We start from the raw sequence: 19,959 nt of genomic DNA, 5'->3' as shown, positions 1-19,959 counted from the left end.
GAGGCATGCAGTAGAAACAGTACGTCTATGAGACAGCGAGTAGAGAGACTCTGTTAGAGATGAATCATTAATTAACCTAACAGTCCTCTTCTGAATGGAATGAAGAAGCCTGAGAGAGGTTTTCGGGGTGCCACCCCAGATGTGGGAACAATATTCCATGGCAGGGCGGGTTTGCGATTTATACAGAGTGAGCAGCTGTTTGGAAGAAAAGTAACTCCGAGAGCGAAAAAGAAAACCAAGTTTTTTAGATGCAGAGGAAGCAATATTTGTAATGTGCTTGTGCCAAGACAGATTAGAAGTCAGGGTAATCCCAAAAGAGATATATCATTTTGCCTAGAAATCGGAGTGTCACTAAAGATAAGCATAGGAGCAGAAGAAGAATCCTTTTTGTGAGATATAAGACAAGACTGAGTTTTAGAAGGGTTGAAATCAACAAAGTTGTCTTTGCCCCACTACAGAATTACCTGAAGATCGGCATTTAAGGAATTGGTAGCAGATTTTCTAGAACTTGAAGCTGGTTGAACAGGGCAAGGTTTCTCAAAATGGAAAGTGGAATGCAATGTGCTATCATCGGCAAAACTATTGATAGGATTTCCAGTCAATGGAAGAAGGTCATTAATATACAAGAGGAAAAGAGTGGGGGAAAGAACTGAACCTTGGGGGACACCAGCATTAGTGGAGAAGTTAGAAGACAGAGAGCCATCTACCATCACCCTCAGTGAGCGATCAGAGAGAAAACTGGATAACCAATTACTAAAAACAGTTGGCAAACATTAAGATGGAATCTTGTTTAGAAGACCTTTATGCCAAACGCGATTGAAAGCCTTTGAGATGTCAAGAGCAACTACTTGTTTTTCACCAAACCTTTCCATTGAATTAGTCCATACGGAATCCATACTGGCGGAATCCATACTGGCGATCGTTGATCAGACAGAAGGTTTCTAGGTAGTTTAAGAGTTGGCGGTTAATTGATTTCTCCATTACTTTAGAAAGAGTAAAAGTAATTGCAATGGGACGATAATTGGATGGGAAGGATTTTTCACCCTTTTTAGGAACTGGCTGGATATGAGCAAATTTCCAAGCAGAAGGAAAAACACCTTTGGAATAAGAAAGTGAAAAAAAGGCAGCAAAGAACAGGAGTAAGTTCAGGAGCACAGGTTTTGAGAACAAGTGGAGAAATACCATCGGGACCTGGAGCTTTCATAGCATCACGATTCGTCAAAATCCTTCTGACATCCTTTTGACGGAAGACCACAGGAGGCATTGAATGGAGCGTGTTGGGAATGGTGGGAGGTGTTTTACCAAAATCATTAATATATGAGTTGGAAGAAAAATGGGATGCTAGCAGGTCAGCTTTATCCTTGGTTGAAGTGACAACAGAACCATCTGGTTTGAACACAGGTGGAAGCAGAGATGGGCAAAAGTTGCGGCCAATAGCTTTGGCAAGGGACTAGAATGCTCGGCTACCATTAGGGCAAGAAGCAAGTTCTTAGCCTGTTCAAACTCTAGTTTGGACTGATTAATAACTGCTTTACAATTTTTGCGAGCTTTGGTGTAGGCAGAAAATGAAACTGAAGAATTAGAAACAAGCCAATTACGATATGCAACATTCTTCTCTTGAACAGCCTTAGCACATTTATTGGAAAACCAAGGTTTGGATAAAGGACGAGATTTTAAAGTGGAGTGTTGGATAAAGGATTCCATTCCTGCAAGAATAATTTCACTGACACGATCTGAGCAAATATTCACAGAAGTTTTGAAACAGTAATCCGACCGAGGAAAAGAAATCTCGCAGGTCATCCCATTTTGCATTCTTGTAATGCCGAACAACACGAGGTTGGGAATAGCCATGAGATAAAGGCTCCACTGGAGAAGAGACAATCACCAAGTTGTGATCTGAAGTGCCTAAAGGACCTCTCACTTCGACCGTGTACTTAGAAAGGTTGTTTGTGAGAAAAAGATCAAGCATGTTGGCTGTATGATTAGGATTGTCCAGTATTCTAGTTGGTAAATGAACAATCTGTGCAAGATCATTAGTAATTGCAAAAGCCTCAGCATCTCGACCAGCTGGGTCGGTGTGACTAGAAAACGGAAGCCAGCTGGAGTTGTGAACATTAAAATCACCAAGGAAAATTACTTCACTGTTAGGAAAGTTGGACTGGAGAAAGTCAAGCTGCAAAGAGAGGTAGTCAAAGAGCTCCAAGTGATTAGTGGAGTTGGGAGAAGGGTAGAGACAACAGATGAATTTGACACAATGAGGTAGAGAGATTTTAAGCCAGAGAAGATCAAAGAGAGGAGATTCCAAATTGCCAAGTCACTGACAGGGAATATCAGAACGGACATATGCACAAGTACCACCTTTGAGGCGAAAGGAATCATACAGCGAATAATTTGGGCATCTGAGATGAGCAGTAGATGAATCAACCGATAACTGAGATTCTGTCAGAAAAAGTACATGGGGTTTGGCAGACTGCAAGTGGAAATGGACATCGTTGAGATTAGAATTGAGACCACGTATATTTGTGAAATGAATTAGGAAGTCCTTGGGAGGTTTAGATCTTTTCGCAGATAAGCTTGCTCTATTAGTTTGACAATTCATGGTGTATTCAATAGTAAGAAAAAGTAGGTGGGACATGCTGTATGAAGTAATGAAATTTTTGTATATGTCTTACATGTGGTAAGAATATACCCAGATCCTTGACATAACGTGGCCTCGACAATGCTCCCCGCATACACACTACTCGGACTCCCTCCAGTCACTATCTGGCAGAGTAGAGGTAACAAGATTATACACTAGCTGATCCGGAAGCTTCCTAGAGAGTTACCAATAGGTTCAGTCCGGTGTACTAACTAGCGGCCGGCCTGCGAACACCGTTTTAGAGTTGTACCCTCGAAATGTAAGGAATATTGGATCTCGCCACGACGTTCATCATAACCTCAAAAGCCATCAATCATACTGCATGATGGAAGAGATAGGGAAGGGTTGACCGGAACTTAGCTCTAGAGACTAAACATGGGTTCCACCACTTCAAGCCTCCTATAAGCAAAGTGGTGGTATTTCACCGGTTGATGAGAGTCATCTACCAATACTAATAAAGTATTGGTAGTACGTTGGTAGTATTGGTAGTATGGCTAATACTAATAAAGATAAAAATATGTACTAGTATTAGTCATATAGGATGACCCTAAATATATCCAGGAACATCACTAGCACAGGCAGAAATTATGCTCCCAAATAGCCCAAGTACAAGTTCTACAGTCTACATTTGAATACTTTTCACTTTCCTACAGCTATTTATTTCAACACTCTAAGCTATCATGGCTATTGAGGCAAGGGTCTATTTCTATTCTAATTCCTCACCTAGTTGCACTTTCTGTTAGCAAAACTGCTATGCAATTGCCTGTGACCATATCATATAACATTTTAACAAAATGAATAAACATAAGTTAAAAAAAATACATATATAAAGTATCAGTGGTTTAGTGTTGCTTTGTAAGTGCTCTGACCTGTTATAGTAAAATTTTTCACTGCATATGGACCACCATTATTCAAATGTATTGCACTGGAAGGTTGATTAGTTTAGCTGTCAAAGTTGACGAATGCAGGTTTGTTTCTTTCATGAAATGCAGTGACTCTTGACCTTCCAACAAAATGGGCACAATGGTCAGTTTGTTTCTAATTTCTGTTTCACACTGTTGGTCAATGCTGTTGTAATTGGTTTTCGACTGTTTATGGTGATATTTCACACAATTTGGAACTGATGCCACCAAGGGGCACTATGAAATTTGAATTAACTGATATTCTTTCTAAATTATTTTAGGGTTACATTCTTTCTCAATTTATTCCCCCTTCCTTGTTCTGCAGTCACCTACTGGTTTATTTTCTATCACACACACACAATCCGAAAATATGTGCTTATTTTGATCTGAAAAAAATATTTTCATTTTATATTTTTAATACCATTTGACAAGTTTCTTTTTAATTTAAACTATACACAATCAAGGAAACATAACAAGAAATTCCTATAAAATCATGTGGCTATTCCAAAATACAAATTAAAGATTCATTTTATTTCACCTAAATGACCATTAATTAAGCTTAGCTTAACTAGCAACTGTCTAAAGAATAAGCAGAATGAGCAGCAGTCTGGAAAACAAGGCAATGGAGATTTGCTGGACTGCTGGGAGTCATAGTGGAACAAGTAAATACATAGCCGTGTTAGGGTAAATAAGAGTAGAACCAGGAAACAAGTGCATGTATACTTGCATGTATACTTGCATGTACACCAATACTAGGAGTATAGTTAATAAATTTGATGAGCTTGAAGTGCTAGTCAAGACATCAAAGACAGATATTGTTGGGATATCAGACGTGGTGTCACAAAGACATAAGCAGTACAGAATTAGAATTTGGGAAATACAATGTGTACAGAAAGGATACAGAGGACAGGAAGGGAGGAGGGGTTATGCTGTTAGTTAAGAAACACATACAATCTTAGGAAGTGCATCCAGTTGATGTTGGTGGACAATGCAATGCTGAGCCTGTTTGGTGTGACATAAGCACTAGGAAAGAAAAAATGAGAGTAGTTATGTGTTATAGGCCTAATGAATCTGATGAGTATAATTTGACAATTGTGCAGAGAAATAAAGTGAGCCAGTAAATCAGAATATCTTATAATGGGGGATTTTAACTTTCTAGATATTGACTGGAACTTGTGGGTTGGTCACTCAAACACTAGCAAGACTTTTGTGCATTTATTGGATGACTGTTTTCTACAGTAACATGTTCAAGAGGCAACCAAGGGAATAATAATTGATCTGATTATCAGCAGTGATTATTCATTCATTAAGAATTTGCAGATAAAGGAACCACTGGGTGACAGTGATCACAATGTACTGATGTAGGAATTACTTAAAGATGTAACTACCATCAAGGCTAAAGGAAAGGGCTTTTGCTTTCGTAATGGTGACTACAGGGGTCTCAGACAGTTTTTAAATTCTGTACAGTGGGATCAACTGATGACATTGCCAACATTTAATTCTAAATGGGAAGCCTTTAGGGACTTAATCTTGGAGGCTACTAGGATTTTCATTCCAACTAAGAAATACTGTTTAAGGCCTAAATGGATGTCAGATGAAATAATGAGGCTCGTGGAAGAGAAGAAAAATGTATGAGATGCATATAAAGTATCAGGTGACACAGAAGCCTATGGCAGATATAAGCTAGTCTGTAATCAAGTCACAAGGAGGTTAGGCAGGTGAAGGCAGATTACAAGAAATCTTTGGCAATGTATGCAAAGAAAAACAGCAAAAAGTTCTTTACTTATGTAAAGTCTAGAAGGAATCAGATTGGACCACTTAACATAGATGGGTTGACTATTGATGACCATGTTATGGTAGCTGATAAACTGAATAAGTATTTTGCATCTACATTCACACATGAGGAGTTATTCAATAAGGGGAGTGCCAGAAGTTTATCAAACTCTAACAGGGAGCTAAGTGATTTTGTAATAAATGAGAGTAAAGTGGAGGATAAATTGTTGAAGTTAAACATAAAAAAGGCACATGGGGCAGATGGAATCTAACCACTTATATTGAAGGGGGCAGCAAGAGATGTTAGCAAACCGTTACCATATTTATGAGAGCATCCTTAGATTCAGAGGAGGTACCCATGGACTGGAGATGTGCAAATGTATCACTAATTCACAAAAGGTGTTCAAAAAGGTGACACAAGTAACTATAGACCTGTTAGTTTAACTTGTGTTCTGGGGAAAATAATAGAATCACTGGTTAAAGAAGCATTGCAGGATCATCTAGACAAGACAGCAGTAATAGTTAAGACACAGTATGGATTTGTTAAAGGGAGATCTTGTCTGACCAATTTGATTGGATACTATGATGTGGTCACAAAGGAACTGAATGCCAAAAATAATTTTGATATCATATACTTGGATTTCAGGAAAGCTTTTGATACTGTTGCACATGGAAGACTGCTGTACAAATTGGAGAGGTGTGGCATTAAGGGCAAGTTGAGTGGAAGACAAGAGACGGTGGTAATCAATGGACACTGCTCTTCGTGGGCAAATGTTGTTAGTGGAGTTTCCCAGGTTTCAGTGTTAGGCCCATTGTTGTTTTGTATATTTATCAATGATATTGATGAAGGTATATCAGGCTTAATGTCCAAGTTTGCGGATGATACAAAGGTTGGCAGGGTTGTTAACAAAAGTAAAGACAGTATGCTACTCCAACTGGATCTAGATAAGTTAGGCAAATGGGCTGAGAAGTGGCAACTAAAGTTTAACATTGACAAATGCAAAGTATTGCATATGGGTAGCAATAATCCAAGAGAAACACACCAACTGTATGGTACTACACTCAGGGAAGTGGAAAGTGAAAAAGACCTGGGGGGGGGGGGTAACTGCGCAGTCAAATATGAAGTTTGCTGAGCAGGGCAGATTTGCTGCCAGGGCAAGTTATGGAGTCTTGTCAATGATATATAAGAATTTTGCTAGCAGGGACAGGGACGTGGTCATCCCATTATACAAGGCAATGGTCAGGCTACACCTAGAGTACTGTGTACAGGTCTGGAGGCCTCATTTTAGGAAGGATGTAGAGTTGCTAGAACAGGTACAAAGAAGGGCAACAAGATTGGTGAGGGAACAAAGGGGTGCTCTTATCAAGAAAGGCTTAAGTTCTGCAAACTGTAGCACCTGCAAGGTGATCTGATTGAGGTGTATAAGACCTTGAATGGGATGAGCAAGCTGAATGCTGAATGGCATTCTTCCTCTTGCTCAGATTAAGAACCTGAGGGGGCATAGATTCAAATTGAGGAAAGAGTTGGACAGATGTGCAGAAATTTACCTTTAGCCAGTGAGTAGTTGATTGGTTTAATAGACTTCCATCTTTTGTTGTGAAAGTTGATGGCCTAAATAAATTTAAGGCTGAGTTGGACATACATTTGGAATGAATGTATGGGTGAAATGGGAGGGTTTTTTTTTTTTAGCTGATGCTGCATAAGTTTGCTTTCTTGCATCCTATGCCTCTACTAATGCTAATAAACCAGTCCCTTGATAATAAAAACCATGGTAAATCACGACTGGTCGATCATAAAACAATCACATAACTTATGGCTCAAATATTTAAACAATACTCTAAGAAAAATATAATAGAACATAGATATACACGATAAATACAATTCCAAGATCAAATGCATCCCAATATATGAAAAATATCATTACACCACAGAGGACTCGCAATTATAAAAATGGTTCTACATTTAAATGTTTTGAATTATATTCAGCAACCTTATCAAGCAATTGCAGAAAATTTATTAAAAATGCTACATTAATTACCACATCCATTTTATTGCAGTCTGGAAAAAGGCACAGGTTAAACCACAATTAGCAGAAAATCCATGCACTCCCTTAATAAAACTTCCCATAATATAAAAATACTATAGTAATCCAAAGAAAAAAGTAATAGTAATAAATCAGCAGGCATAATTCATGCACAGAAACATGAAATAAAACATCTATCACTCATCTACAGACCTCTGCTAAATGTTCCTGCAGCACTCCCTGGCGAGCACAACACCACCATAGTCATCATAATAACAGAAAAAATAAAATTAAGTAACTGAAACCAATACCATATATATATATTTGGATTAATTAAATAAGTAAAATTTATTAATGAGATTAAAAAAAAATGAAGTATTTTTGAAAATGAAACAATTTTTGTAAACTGGCAAAAGACATTTTGTTATTAATTTGGATGTATGCCACAACTGAGTAGTTAAAGGTTACTTTCTCAAATAAAAAACTAAAATAAAATAAGTGGAAATGAACAACCTAAATGAAAATAAAACAAAATCTTAATCCATTAATATATTTAATAAATGAAATGCAAAGTTATACCTCAGTCTGTTGTTCAGGAAGCTTCATATTGTCAAAAATACGAAATACTATCTGAAATAGGTCTTGCCACCAATGAGATTTAAACTGTAAACCATAAGTTTTCACTATTTCAAACATCACAGTCAAGGCTCTAGTCAGAAATAAAAATAGACATATTCTATCATTCTGCACAAAAATTTTGCACCGTATAAATTAATGTGCATATATAATACTCTGAGATAGTTATCTTCTACATTAAGCCATATTACAAAGGGAGACAAAATTGAAGTAAAATAACAGCTATCAAAATAATGGATACAAGTCAGTGAAATTTGCTTTGGAATATATTATGGCAAACATAACTGTGTGTGAACTTACTGGTAATACATATAATTTCTGGCCAATTAGCTCACTTTCTCTTGAAAGCTGTTATCCAGTAAAGAGGGTTGTAGGCCTTAAATGGAGGGGGGGATGATTATTTCTGACAGCCAGGCACAACACTCAATGGCTCCCACAAGAATTTGGGTGGTGTGATATGACCTCCACTCTTCCAGGAGAGCAGTTCATATCTTATGTTATTAGGGTTCTACAAGGTGGTTGCTCACTTAAAATTTTTTGCTCCAGAGAATTCAATGTCAATATACACTAAACAGGATTCAAAAATCTTAGGCGGTAGATGACTTTCATCAACCGGTGAAATACCACCACTTTGCTTATTGGAGGCTTAAAGTGGTGAAACCCATGTTTAGTCTCTAGAGCAAAGTTTCCGGCATCCCCCTCCTTCAACCCATGCACGGTACTAAGTACTATAGGTTTTGATACCTTCGTGTTTGGGGTTTTCATATTAAAAAAAAAAAAAAAAAAAAAAAAAAAAAATTTGGTAAACTCAGTAGCCATTCCATTAGAGAAATATCCTTTCTCTGAAGAAAATCTGTTATCACTTGCACTCTGAGGGGGGGGGGAGCCTTATTATGCTGTAGAAGGAACTGGTAAACTAATGCACCCCCTAAAAAATATCTAATACGTGGTTCAAAGGTTTCATCCCTATACCTCCCAGTCTCTCTCTCAAAGATGTGCATTTCTATATGCAAATTACACATTACACCTGGTACAGCCTCCACTTCCTCCAGATATGCACACACATGAGAATCAAACTGTACAGTGAATGTAGGCTCATCTGGAACGTCACAATGGACTTGCATTTGGGACCTGATATCCTCATCACATCAGTTGAAACGGGCTCCTCTCCATATTGTGAGTCTAACTTGATTATACCTTAACTTTTGTCAGCCACTGCACAATTAGGTTATTTAAGTAGTTCAATGGTCAAGTTCTGGATTAAAACTTCAGGATAAAACTTAATAAAAAAAATCATGGAAATAAATTTAAAATGTGTTGGAATACACTGTGTTCAGACGAGTGTACAATAAATCATTAATATAATCATTAATCATATTTAGCAGTGTGACAATGCACTCTTGTACTTAACTTCTCATCTGCAAAGACTTCATATATTTCATTTATATATTTATATTTTCCTTAAAAAAATTAGCTGTGTACACTTTTTGTTCATATTTTGTTATACACTGATTTCATCAGATGCTATTACTGAAATATCTAATATCAAGACACTCAGCAATCTTCTACTAAAGAGGGCAGGCATGACATGACAGCACTAAAGTTATTGTAAATTATACTGCAATATTCTTATCTGAATTACTTGTATAAATCTAAAGGATTTGCAGTTAAGCAGCAAATATTCATTTCTATGCAAGTGCCCAAATATTTTCAGGAGTGCACAATGTCATCCCAAAGTACCATAGAGTAAAAAAATATGTGGAGGTCCTAAAGTCTCGAAACTTTATTAGACAGTTGGACAGACAACTTGAGTAGCCGAGACCCACTAATTTTTGTAAAATCGAAGTCATAATTTTTGAAGAATACTCTTACCCCTGGTAAGAGTATTCTTTTGCCTTAAAATAAAATATATAATATTCCTAAAATTTAATATTCCTCTAAAATCTCTAAAATTTCCAAAAATAGCCTAACCTACCCTTTTCAAAAAAAATCCACAGTTTATTTTAAATGCATAATGAGATCACAGATCCTCTACAAGGAAAAATTATTAGCATTTGTCTGATTTTACAAAAATTAGTGGGTCTCGACTACTCAAGTTGTCTGTCCAACTGCCCAAAGTACCATAACATGACAAACAATTAAATCTGAGAAATGAATCTTCTTTCCTTTCTCTCTATTCTTTAAGTCAGGACAATAATTGAGATTGCATGATAAAAGAAGAATGTCATCATACTTTTCTAATAATATGCCTTACAATAACAACTTATTAGAACCTACAGTACTCTAGCACCACAAGTACAACAAGAAAGGAATAAATGAAGAAGAAGAGTTAGATTGCAAGCTTGGAGTTGAGCTATGAATGGATATTTATTACTTGCTTGACATGCTCACACTGGTTTGCAGAAAGAGTTAAAATTATGGATTATAATTTGGAAGAACAGTGTTAATGGAATAAATGCAGAAAAAGGATGCCACACAAACACAGATCTGTGTATGGATTGGAGAAGGGCATTAATCACCACAACTACTCTTATTTGAATAGAACCAAAGAGTTTTCAAAAAACACCACCACCTAAAAAGTGGAACAATATTCTGTGCAGGATGAAATTGTGATTTGTGCAGTTAAAAGCTGTTTAGAAGAAAAACAATGCTACAAGTGAAAGAGAAAGTACAGGTTTTCTGATATACAGTAAGCAATACTTCTGATATGATATTTCCAAGCAAAAGAAAAAACATGAGCATAGAGCAGCAGATTCATTTTATATGAATGTTAACTAAATTCTCTTAGCAGGATCATCATCAGTTAGACGGTCATCATTAAGTGAACTTCCTTCCACTGCCAATATAAGTAAAGAAGTATTTGCTGCCAGAGACTTCTTGTAATCTGCCTTAGCTTGTCAAACCTCCTTTGTGATTTAATTATAGACCAGTTTATATTTAACATATGACTACATAGAATCTGATACTTAGCATTAGCAGAGGCATATGATGCAAGAAAGCAAACTGATATAGCATCATCCAAAAAAAAAAAAAAAAAAACTTCCGTTTCACCCATCCATTCACTCCAAATATTTGTCTAGTTCTGCCTTGAACTTATTTAAGTTGTTGACCTTCATTACAACAGATGGAAGTTTATTCCAACTATCAACTACCAGCTGGCTAAAGACAAATTTCTGCACATCTATTCCAGAATTGTCTTTTCTCAATTTGAATTTATGTCCTGTCAGGTAATAAATCTGAGCAAGAGGAAGAATCCCAATAGCACTGAGCTTGCTCAATTCATTCAAGGCCTTATACACCTCAATTAGATCACCGCCCAGGTGCCTAGTCTCCAGAAGCTGCAATTTGCAGACCTCATGCCTTTCTTGGTAACACCAACCCTTGTTCCTCGCCAATCTCGTTGCCCTTCTCTGCACTCATTCCAACAGTTCTACATCTTTCCTAAAATGAGGCCTCCAGACCTGTATACAGTACTCAAGCTCTGGCCTGATTACTGCGTTATACAAGGGGACAATCTCCCCCTTATCCCCACTAGCAAAATTATTGTATATCATTGACAAGACACCATGGGCTCCTCTTGCAGCCTGTCTGCACTGCTCAGAAAACTTCATATTTAACTGCACAATTACCCCAGGTCCTTTTCATTCTCCACTACCCTGGGTGCAGTACCATCAAGTTGATATGTTACTGTGGGGTTACTGCCACCAGTATGTAGTACTTTACATTTGTCAATGTTAAATTTCAATTGCCACCTCTCAGCCCACCTGCTCAACTTTTCCAGATCCTGTTGCAGCAGCATACTGCCATTACTGTTATTAACAATCCTCCCAACCTTTGTACCATCTGCAAACTGACATTAAGCTTGATATACCTTCATCAAAATCATTGATAAATATACAAAACAACAATGGGCCCAACACTGAACCTTGGGGGGGGGGGGCAACACTAATAACATTAGTCTACGAAGAGTAGTGTCCACTGACAAACCACTCTCTGTCTTCTTGCCCTCAAGCAATCTTTTATCCATTGTAGCAAATTGCCCTTAATGCTCCAATGCCATAGTGCTCCAATTTGTACAGTAGTCATCCATGTACCACAGTATCAAAAGGTTTCCTAAAATTCAAGTATATAATATCAAAATTATTTTTTGCATCCCGTTCCTTTGTGATCAAGTCATTGTATCCAATCAAATTAGTCAGACAAGACTTCCCCTTAACAAACCCATGCTGTGTTTGAAGTATAACTGCAGTCTTGTCTAAATGATCCTACATTGCTTCCTTAACCAGTGACTCCATTAATTTCCCCGGAACAGAAGTTAAACTAACAGATCTGTAATTACTCTTGTCACCCTTTGATCCCTCTTTGTGAATTGGAGACACATTTGCACATCTCCAGTCCATGGGAACCTCCCCTGAGTCCAAGGAAGCTTTCACAATTATGGCTAAGGGTTTGTTTACTTCCTTTAATACAAAAGGTACTAGAAAAGTTTTGCAATATGACGCAACAATGAATCACAGGAAGCTGCTTGTTGCTGCATGTTGAGACATGTTCATACGTGCATAGTAGCCGCCGTGCCAAGTCGATGGGCTCAGTTATTCATTAGTAGTGAGAGTGTAAAGTGCTTGCGATGGCATCGTGGTCACGAAATGAGATAAGGACAGTTTTGCGGTATAATTTCGTGCGTGGTTTAACCGTAGACCAGTGCTTAGAAGAAATGACTCTTGCACTAGATGATGATTGTCCACATCGTACAACGATATTCAGGTGGTATAGAGAATTCCAAAGGGGAAATTTCACTCTGGAGGATTCTGAGAGGCCGGGAAGGCCACGAACGTCAGTTACGGAGGAAAACATTACTGCTGTGAGGAAAATGCTTGACGAAAACAGGCGAGTGACCTACCAACAGATAAAGGATACTTTGGGCCTAAATGCACCAGCAATTCGTTCGATTCTGCAGGATCATTTGCACGTGAAGAAACTTTGTTCTCTCTGGGTGTCGCATCAACTGACTGAAGAGCAGATGACACAACGTGTGACTTGGTGCCGGGAGATGTTAAAAAATTTGATAAGGGACAATCTCGGTATGTGAACAACATCGTGACAGGTGACGAGACTTGGCTGTACTATTACGATCTGCCGACCAAGGCTCAAAACAAAGTTTGGGTCTTTGATGATGACGACACACCCGTAATTGTCAGAAAATCCCGATCTGTAAAGAAGAAAATGATAGCTGTATTTTTCAAATCGAGTGGAATTGTGGAACATGTCGTTTTGGACACGCAGAAGACAGTCACAGCTAAGTGGTATACTGAACAATGCCTGCCTAAAGTCATTGGATCTATGAAGAACCTGCGGCCAAAGTCAAGAATGGACACCTGGTACTTCCATAACGATAATGCTCCAGCTCACCGCACCAAAGCCTGCACCGAATATTTGACCACGACAGGACTGAAACTTCTCCAGCACCCTCCCTACAGTTCAGACCTTGCTCCCTGCGACTTTGCACTGTTCCCGCATGTGAAAATGAAGCTAAAAGGGAGGCGGTTTTCCAGTGATGAGGACCTTCTATGGGCTTGGGACAACGAGTGTGCTTTACTCCCTAGTGAAACTTGGCAGAACTGGTTTAAAGATTGGTTTCGGAGGATGGAGAGGTGTATTGAATGTAGAGGAAATTACTTTGAAAAAATTAAATAAACAAAGCTGTATTGCAAAACTTTCCTAGTACCCTTTGTATAACTGGATAGATTGATTCAACCCCAGGTGCCTTTCTTATGTTCAATTTCAACAATTTCTCCTCCATTTTTCTCTCAGTTATTACAAAATTATTTAACTCCCTGCCAGAGTTTTATAAGCTTCTGTACTCCCCTTCCTTACAGAATTCTTCATTGGTGAATGTAGATGCAAAATACTCATTCAGTTTGTCAGCTACATCAGCAGATTCATTAACAATCGAACAGTCGGTGTCAAGTGGGCCAATCTGATTCATCCTGTTCCCTCTAGAGTTTACATAAGTAAAGAAGTCTTTACTGTTTTTCTTTGCATCCTTTGCCAAAGATTTCTCATAATCTGCCTTCACCTGCCTAACGTTCTTTGTGACTTGATTACAGACTATCTTATATCTACCATAGGCATTTGTGTCTTCTGATAATTTATATGCAAAAGGCAAACGGAGTGGGAATGAAAGTAGCATTGTGCAGGCAAAAGGAGTGGGAATGAGAGTAGTCTTGTTCAGGCGAAGTTTTTATGGCTCAGGAAAATAGAGAAGTTTTTTTTTCTGTTTTATTAACTTAAATTGGCTAAAATTGGCATTAACTTATTTTCTAGAGTAGCTTTATATTCCTAGTTACGATACTTAGTTTAAATTTTAACTTAGATAGAGATTTTGTAGGTTATTACTTGGTATCGGTAAGAGTATCCAATCCATGTGTTTTACAAATTTTGCAGAGTCGGTGAATGGGAAGTTTTTAGCTATATTGACTAATTGTTATATTAAATTATTTTGTATAAGTAGCTTATAGACCTAGTCAAGATCCTTGGTTTATTCTGAATTGAGACGAGATTTTGGAAGTTAATTAATACTTAAATGTCCATAGATTTACCGTTCATAACTTGCTGCCATTGTTATAAGATACAACGTTATATCCCAAACTAGATAGTATTAATCTTGTTGAACTTCATTGTCAATTAAATTGTGCTTTTAAACTAAATAAAATTAAACTAAATACATATAACTACTTAGATTTTACAAACGTAACATAATTAATTAATACATAACTTGATACGGAAGTTATATAAAGAAACTCAAAGATAATACTTGACACTGAAAATATATATATATAGATATACTCTAAGATGTGTTTAAGGCTAAAGCCTCAAGCTTCAAGCAAGTTTAGATTATTTTAGCATTTTTAGCATTAGCATTAGTAGAGGCATATGATGCAAGAAAGCAAGCTTATTCAGCATCAGCCAAAAAAAAAAAAAACAACCACTACTCCCATTTCACCCCTCAATTCGTTCGAAATACCTGTCCAGCTGAGCCTTAAATTTGTTTAGGCTATCAACTTCAACAACAAGCGATGGAAGTTTATTCCACAAACCAACTGCCCGCTGGCTAAAGGCGAATTTCCGCACATCTATCCGACATCCGTCCTTCCTCAATTTGAATTTATGCCCTCTCAGGTGATTATTCTGAGCAAGAGGAAGAATTCCATCGGCATTGAGCATGCTCAAGCCATTCAAAGCCTTGTACACCTCTATCAGATCACCTCGGCGATGCCTAGTCTCCAGGCTCTGTAATTTGCAAAACTTAAGCCTTTCTTCGTAAGAGCAACCCTTTGTTCCATTCACTAATCTTGTTGCCCTTCTCTGTACTCGTTCCAGCAGCTCTACATCCTTCTTGAAATGAGGCCTCCAGACCTGTATACAGTACTCAAGGTGTGGCCTGACCAATGCCTTATACAAGGGAATAATCACATCCCTGTCCCTGCTAGAAAAATTCCTGTATATCAATGGTTATATTATGTATATATTATGTATATTATGTATATATTAAGTGCAATAGCATCATTAATACACAGCCATTTCTGAATTAACAGAATATTTAGAAGGTATTCACAATATGAAATATAACTTAAAACGATGCCGCCTTATAAATATTCTGTTAATTCAGAAATGGCTGTGTATTGTTTGTTTTAGTTAGTTGTTGGCGCATCAGCTTCTGTGGCCAACAATGCACCTTCCAAGGTTTTTGCAGTACTCTGATTCAAGCACGAGGCGGGATTCGAACCCGCAACCTTTGGGTTGCCAGGCAGGCAATTTACCCACCCGGCTAGCTGTGCATTAATGATGCTATTGCACTTAATATATACATAGTCTAAACTTGCTCGCAGCTTGAGGCTTTAGCCCTAAACGCATCTTTGTCTAAACACATCATACACCATCAGGCATCTCTCATATTGTGGAGTTATACTTCATAACTGTTTTGCCATCATTGCATCACCTACCCACCCACCCATCAAAGAAGGGCCAAATAGCCCTGAAACAATGCCGTCTGGGTGGTGGTATCCATCTGAGAATAAGTAACATTAGTCTTCTCCTTAGGTGAAGTGTTACTCAAAGTAGTGCAATATCATGGCAACTCATTGTCAAGGTATTCACGATATGAGATATAACTTAAAACGATGCCGCCTTATAAATATTCTGTTAATTCAGAAATGGCTGTGTGTTAATGATGCTATTGCACTTAATATATACATATAGATATATAGTATTACAACTACGTTGGGATACAAGTTTAAGGTTATAATTTTGTACTGTAATTGAAATTGAATCGAAATCATGACTCAGACCAGAGCAGAAAAGGAAAAGACTCAAGATAAATGGAGTGTTGTTGCCAAGGGGGATGTCTTTGTGTGTGCACGATGTATGGAGAGTGAGGAAATGAGGCGACAACTCAGCGTTGTTATGGGCCTATATGAGAGCTTGAAGGACAGAGTGGATGCATTCGAAGGATATAAAAATTGAGGGGCCAATCAAGCTCTCAACTGCCCACAACAACTCCAGAGCTTGCACTTGATCATCACGCAACATAGCGGCAACCCCAAAGGCAGAATGCACTAGACCCACAGGAACTAGTAGTTGTTGGTGACTATTGTCAGGGAAATGGGGAACATATTTAAAAAGGATAGGTGGAACAGTACCAGGGTATGTCTCCCAGGGGACAAATGTTGATGATGTTGAAGAGCAGATATCTTTTAAGGGCACAAAAGTTGATATTGTTGTACCGTTGGCACTAATTTAGAGTAGGAGACCAGCAGAATTACTTAAGTACTGGTCACTGTTGAAAAAAAGCCATGAATTAGGGCTGAATTTGAAAGTGTCTGCAATTGTGATTAAGATTTTGTGTTTCTTAACTAACAGCATAACCTCTCCTCCCATTCTATCCTCACTATTCTTTCTGTACACATTGTACTCCCCAAATTCCAATTCTGCATTCCTTATCTTTGTTCGACGCCATGTCTCTGATATCCCAAAACACCAGACTTTGATGTCTTCACCAGCACCTCAAATTCATCAAATTTATTTACTATACTCCTAGCATTGGTGTACATGCAAGTATACATGTACACCAATGCTTACTCTTAGTTACTCTAACACAACCCATGTATTTACTTGTTCCACGATGACTCTCAGCAACCCTTGAAATTTCCAGTACCTCACTTTCCAGGCTTCTGCTCATTCCAATAGAAGCAGTGCAAGAATCACTTTCACCTCTGCCTGTGGCTACCATTAATCTATTAGTCTGTGAATCCCCCCCCCAAGCTAGCAGTTTTCTGACCCATCTAACACTGCCTCGATAGCATCAGCAAATATTCTTGCACACTTTCTATTTAAGTGTATCCCATCCCTGTAGAAGCTATCTCTCCTGTTAAAAAGCACAGACCATGCTGAGAAAAATTCTATCTCATGAGTCTTGCACAATCTCTAAAGGGCTGAATTGATTGACAAGGCTCTCATCATATAATCCCTCCTATTGTGTCTAGGCAGAAATGCAGACACTTTCAAATTTAATCCTAACTCGCGCCTTTTTTTCAACCTTGACCTGCACTTAAGTCAGTCCACAGATCTTCTACTCTTAATGTCATTAGTGTCAATGTATACAACAATATCACCCTTTGTGCCCATAAAAAAAGATATCTGCTCTACAACGTCACAAGTCTCACCAATTCTGATGTCCATTTAGGTCTAAGCCTCGAACAGTATTTCTTAGTTGTTATGAAAAGCCTAGTAGTGTCTATGATTATTTCCCTGAATCCTTCCCATTTACAATTTGCTGTTGGTAACATCATCAATTGACCGATGTTACCAACAGCATCATCAATTTGCTGTTGGTAACATCGGTCCTTGAGGTTGTCACAGACATTCTCTCAGATATACCAGACAAGCTGTACTTGCTACCTGGGAGTCTAAAACGCTGATGGAACTGATATTCGGGTGACACTCAAGTCAAGTGGACCCAATTTCGGCGAAGTCCGGACGGTCTGTGACAGCCAAATCCTCTGCTTGCACCTTCACGATGGTGGGACTGTTAGTAATCCTGGGTATAACCTCCATGCACAAGCACATGGTGGGTGACCACCCAGGTGTGAACCAACGTAAGCAGGGGTCGAGGTGTGGCGCCCACACCACATGGAGGAATGCCGCCCCTCTATGTTACCAGGCAGTACTAGGTGGTAGATGACTCTCATCAACCGGTGAAATACCACCACTTTGCTTATTGGAGGCTTGAAGTGGTGGAACCCATGTTTAGTCTCTAGAGCTAAGTTCCGGTCAACCCTTCCCTATCTCTTCCATCATGCAGTATGATTGATGACTTTTGAGGTTATGATGAACGTCGTGGCGAGATCCAATATTCCTTACATTTCGAGGGTACAGCTCTAAAACGGTTTTCGCAGGCCGGCCGCTAGTTAGTACACCGGACCGAACCTATTGGTAACTCTCTAGGAGGCTTCCGGATCAGCTAGTGTATAATCTTGCTACCTCTACTCTGCCAGATAGTGACTGGAGGGAGTCCGAGTAGTGTGTATGCGGGGAGCATTGTCGAGGCCACGTTATGTCAAGGATCTGGGTATATTCTTACCACATGTACGCCATATCCAAAAATTTCATTACTTCATACAGCATGTCCCACCCACTTTTTCTTACTATTGAATACACCATGAATTGTCAAACTAATAGAACAAGCTTATCTGCGAAAAGATCTAAACCTCCCAAGGACTTCCTAATTCATTTCACAAATATACGTGGTCTCAACTCTAATCTCAACGATGTCCATTTCCACTTGCAGTCTGCCAAACCCCATGTACTTTTTCTGACAGAATCTCAGTTATCGGTTGATTCAACTACTGCTCATCTCAGATGCCCAAATTATTCGCTGTATGATTCCTTTCGCCTCAAAGGTGGTACTTGTGCATATGTCCGTTCTGATATTCCCTGTCAGAGACTTGGCAATTTGGAATCTCCTCTCTTTGATCTTCTCTGGCTTAAAATCTCTCTACCTCATTGTGTCAAATTCATCTGTTGTCTCTACCGTTCTCCCAACTCCACTAATCACTTGGAGCTCTTTGACTTCCTCTCGTTGCAACTTGACTTTCTCCAGTCCAACTTTCCTAACAGTGAGGTAATTTTCCTTGGTGATTTTAATGTTCACAACTCCAGCTGGCTTCCGTTTTCTAGTCACACCGACCCAGCAGGTCGAGATGCTGAGGCTTTTGCAATTACTAATGACCTAGCACAGATTGTTCATTTACCTACAAGAATACCGGACAATCCGAATCATACAGCCAATACGCTTGATCTTTTTCTCACAAACAACCCTTCTAAGTACACGGTCGAAGTGAGAGGTCCTTTAGGCACTTCAGATCACAACTTGGTGATTGTCTCTTCTCCAATGGAACCTTTATCTCATGGCTATTCCCAACCTCGTGTTGTTTGGCATTACAAGAATGCAAAATGGGATGACCTGCGGGACTTCTTTTCTTCTTTTCCTTGGTCGGATTACTGTTTCAAAACTCCTGATGTCAACGTTTGCTCAGATCGTGTCAGTGAAATTATTCTTGCAGGAATGGAATCCTTTATCCCACACTCCACTTTAAAATCTCATCCTTTATCTAAACCTTGGTTTTCCAATAAATGTGCTAAGGCTGTTCAAGAGAAGAATGTTGCATATCGTAATTGGCTTGTTTCTAATTCTTCAGTTTCATTTTCTGCCTACACCAAAGCTCGCAACAATTGTAAAGCAGTTATTAATCAGTCCAAACTAGAGTTTGAACAGGCTAAGAGTAGAAAACTTGCTTCTTGCCCTAATGGTAGCCGAGCATTCTGGTCTCTTGCCAAAGCTATTGGCCGCAACTTTTGCCCATCTCTGCTTCCACCTCTGTCCAAACCAGATGGTTCTGTTGTCACTCTAGCCAAGGATAAAGCCGAC

The 19,959-nt window shown here is 38.6% G+C and overlaps 1 protein-coding gene across 2 annotated transcripts in view; it reads right to left on the bottom strand.

Moving 5' to 3' along the window:
* Positions 1-19,959, bottom strand: part of Sec71 (ADP ribosylation factor guanine nucleotide exchange factor Sec71) — a 508,300-nt gene that overhangs the window by 159,284 nt on the left and 329,057 nt on the right. Inside the window, exons 29-30 of one of the 2 annotated variants that reach the window (XM_090371201.1) lie at positions 7,917-8,046; positions 7,551-7,577 (exon numbers count right to left, since the gene is read on the bottom strand). In XM_090371201.1, the coding sequence (XP_090227327.1) occupies positions 7,551-7,577; positions 7,917-8,046 (157 nt within the window). The remainder of the gene's footprint in view (positions 1-7,550; positions 7,578-7,916; positions 8,047-19,959) is intronic. The other variant, XM_090371202.1, reaches the window with a different exon arrangement.

Source organism: Mastigoproctus giganteus, chromosome 4 (genome assembly GCF_048544385.1).
Source record: "Mastigoproctus giganteus isolate SK-2022 chromosome 4, ASM4854438v1, whole genome shotgun sequence".
Classification (NCBI taxonomy): domain Eukaryota; kingdom Metazoa; phylum Arthropoda; class Arachnida; order Uropygi; family Thelyphonidae; genus Mastigoproctus; species Mastigoproctus giganteus.
The sequence above is the reverse complement of the archived record's forward strand: the minus strand, read 5'-3'. Positions and strand labels throughout refer to the sequence as shown.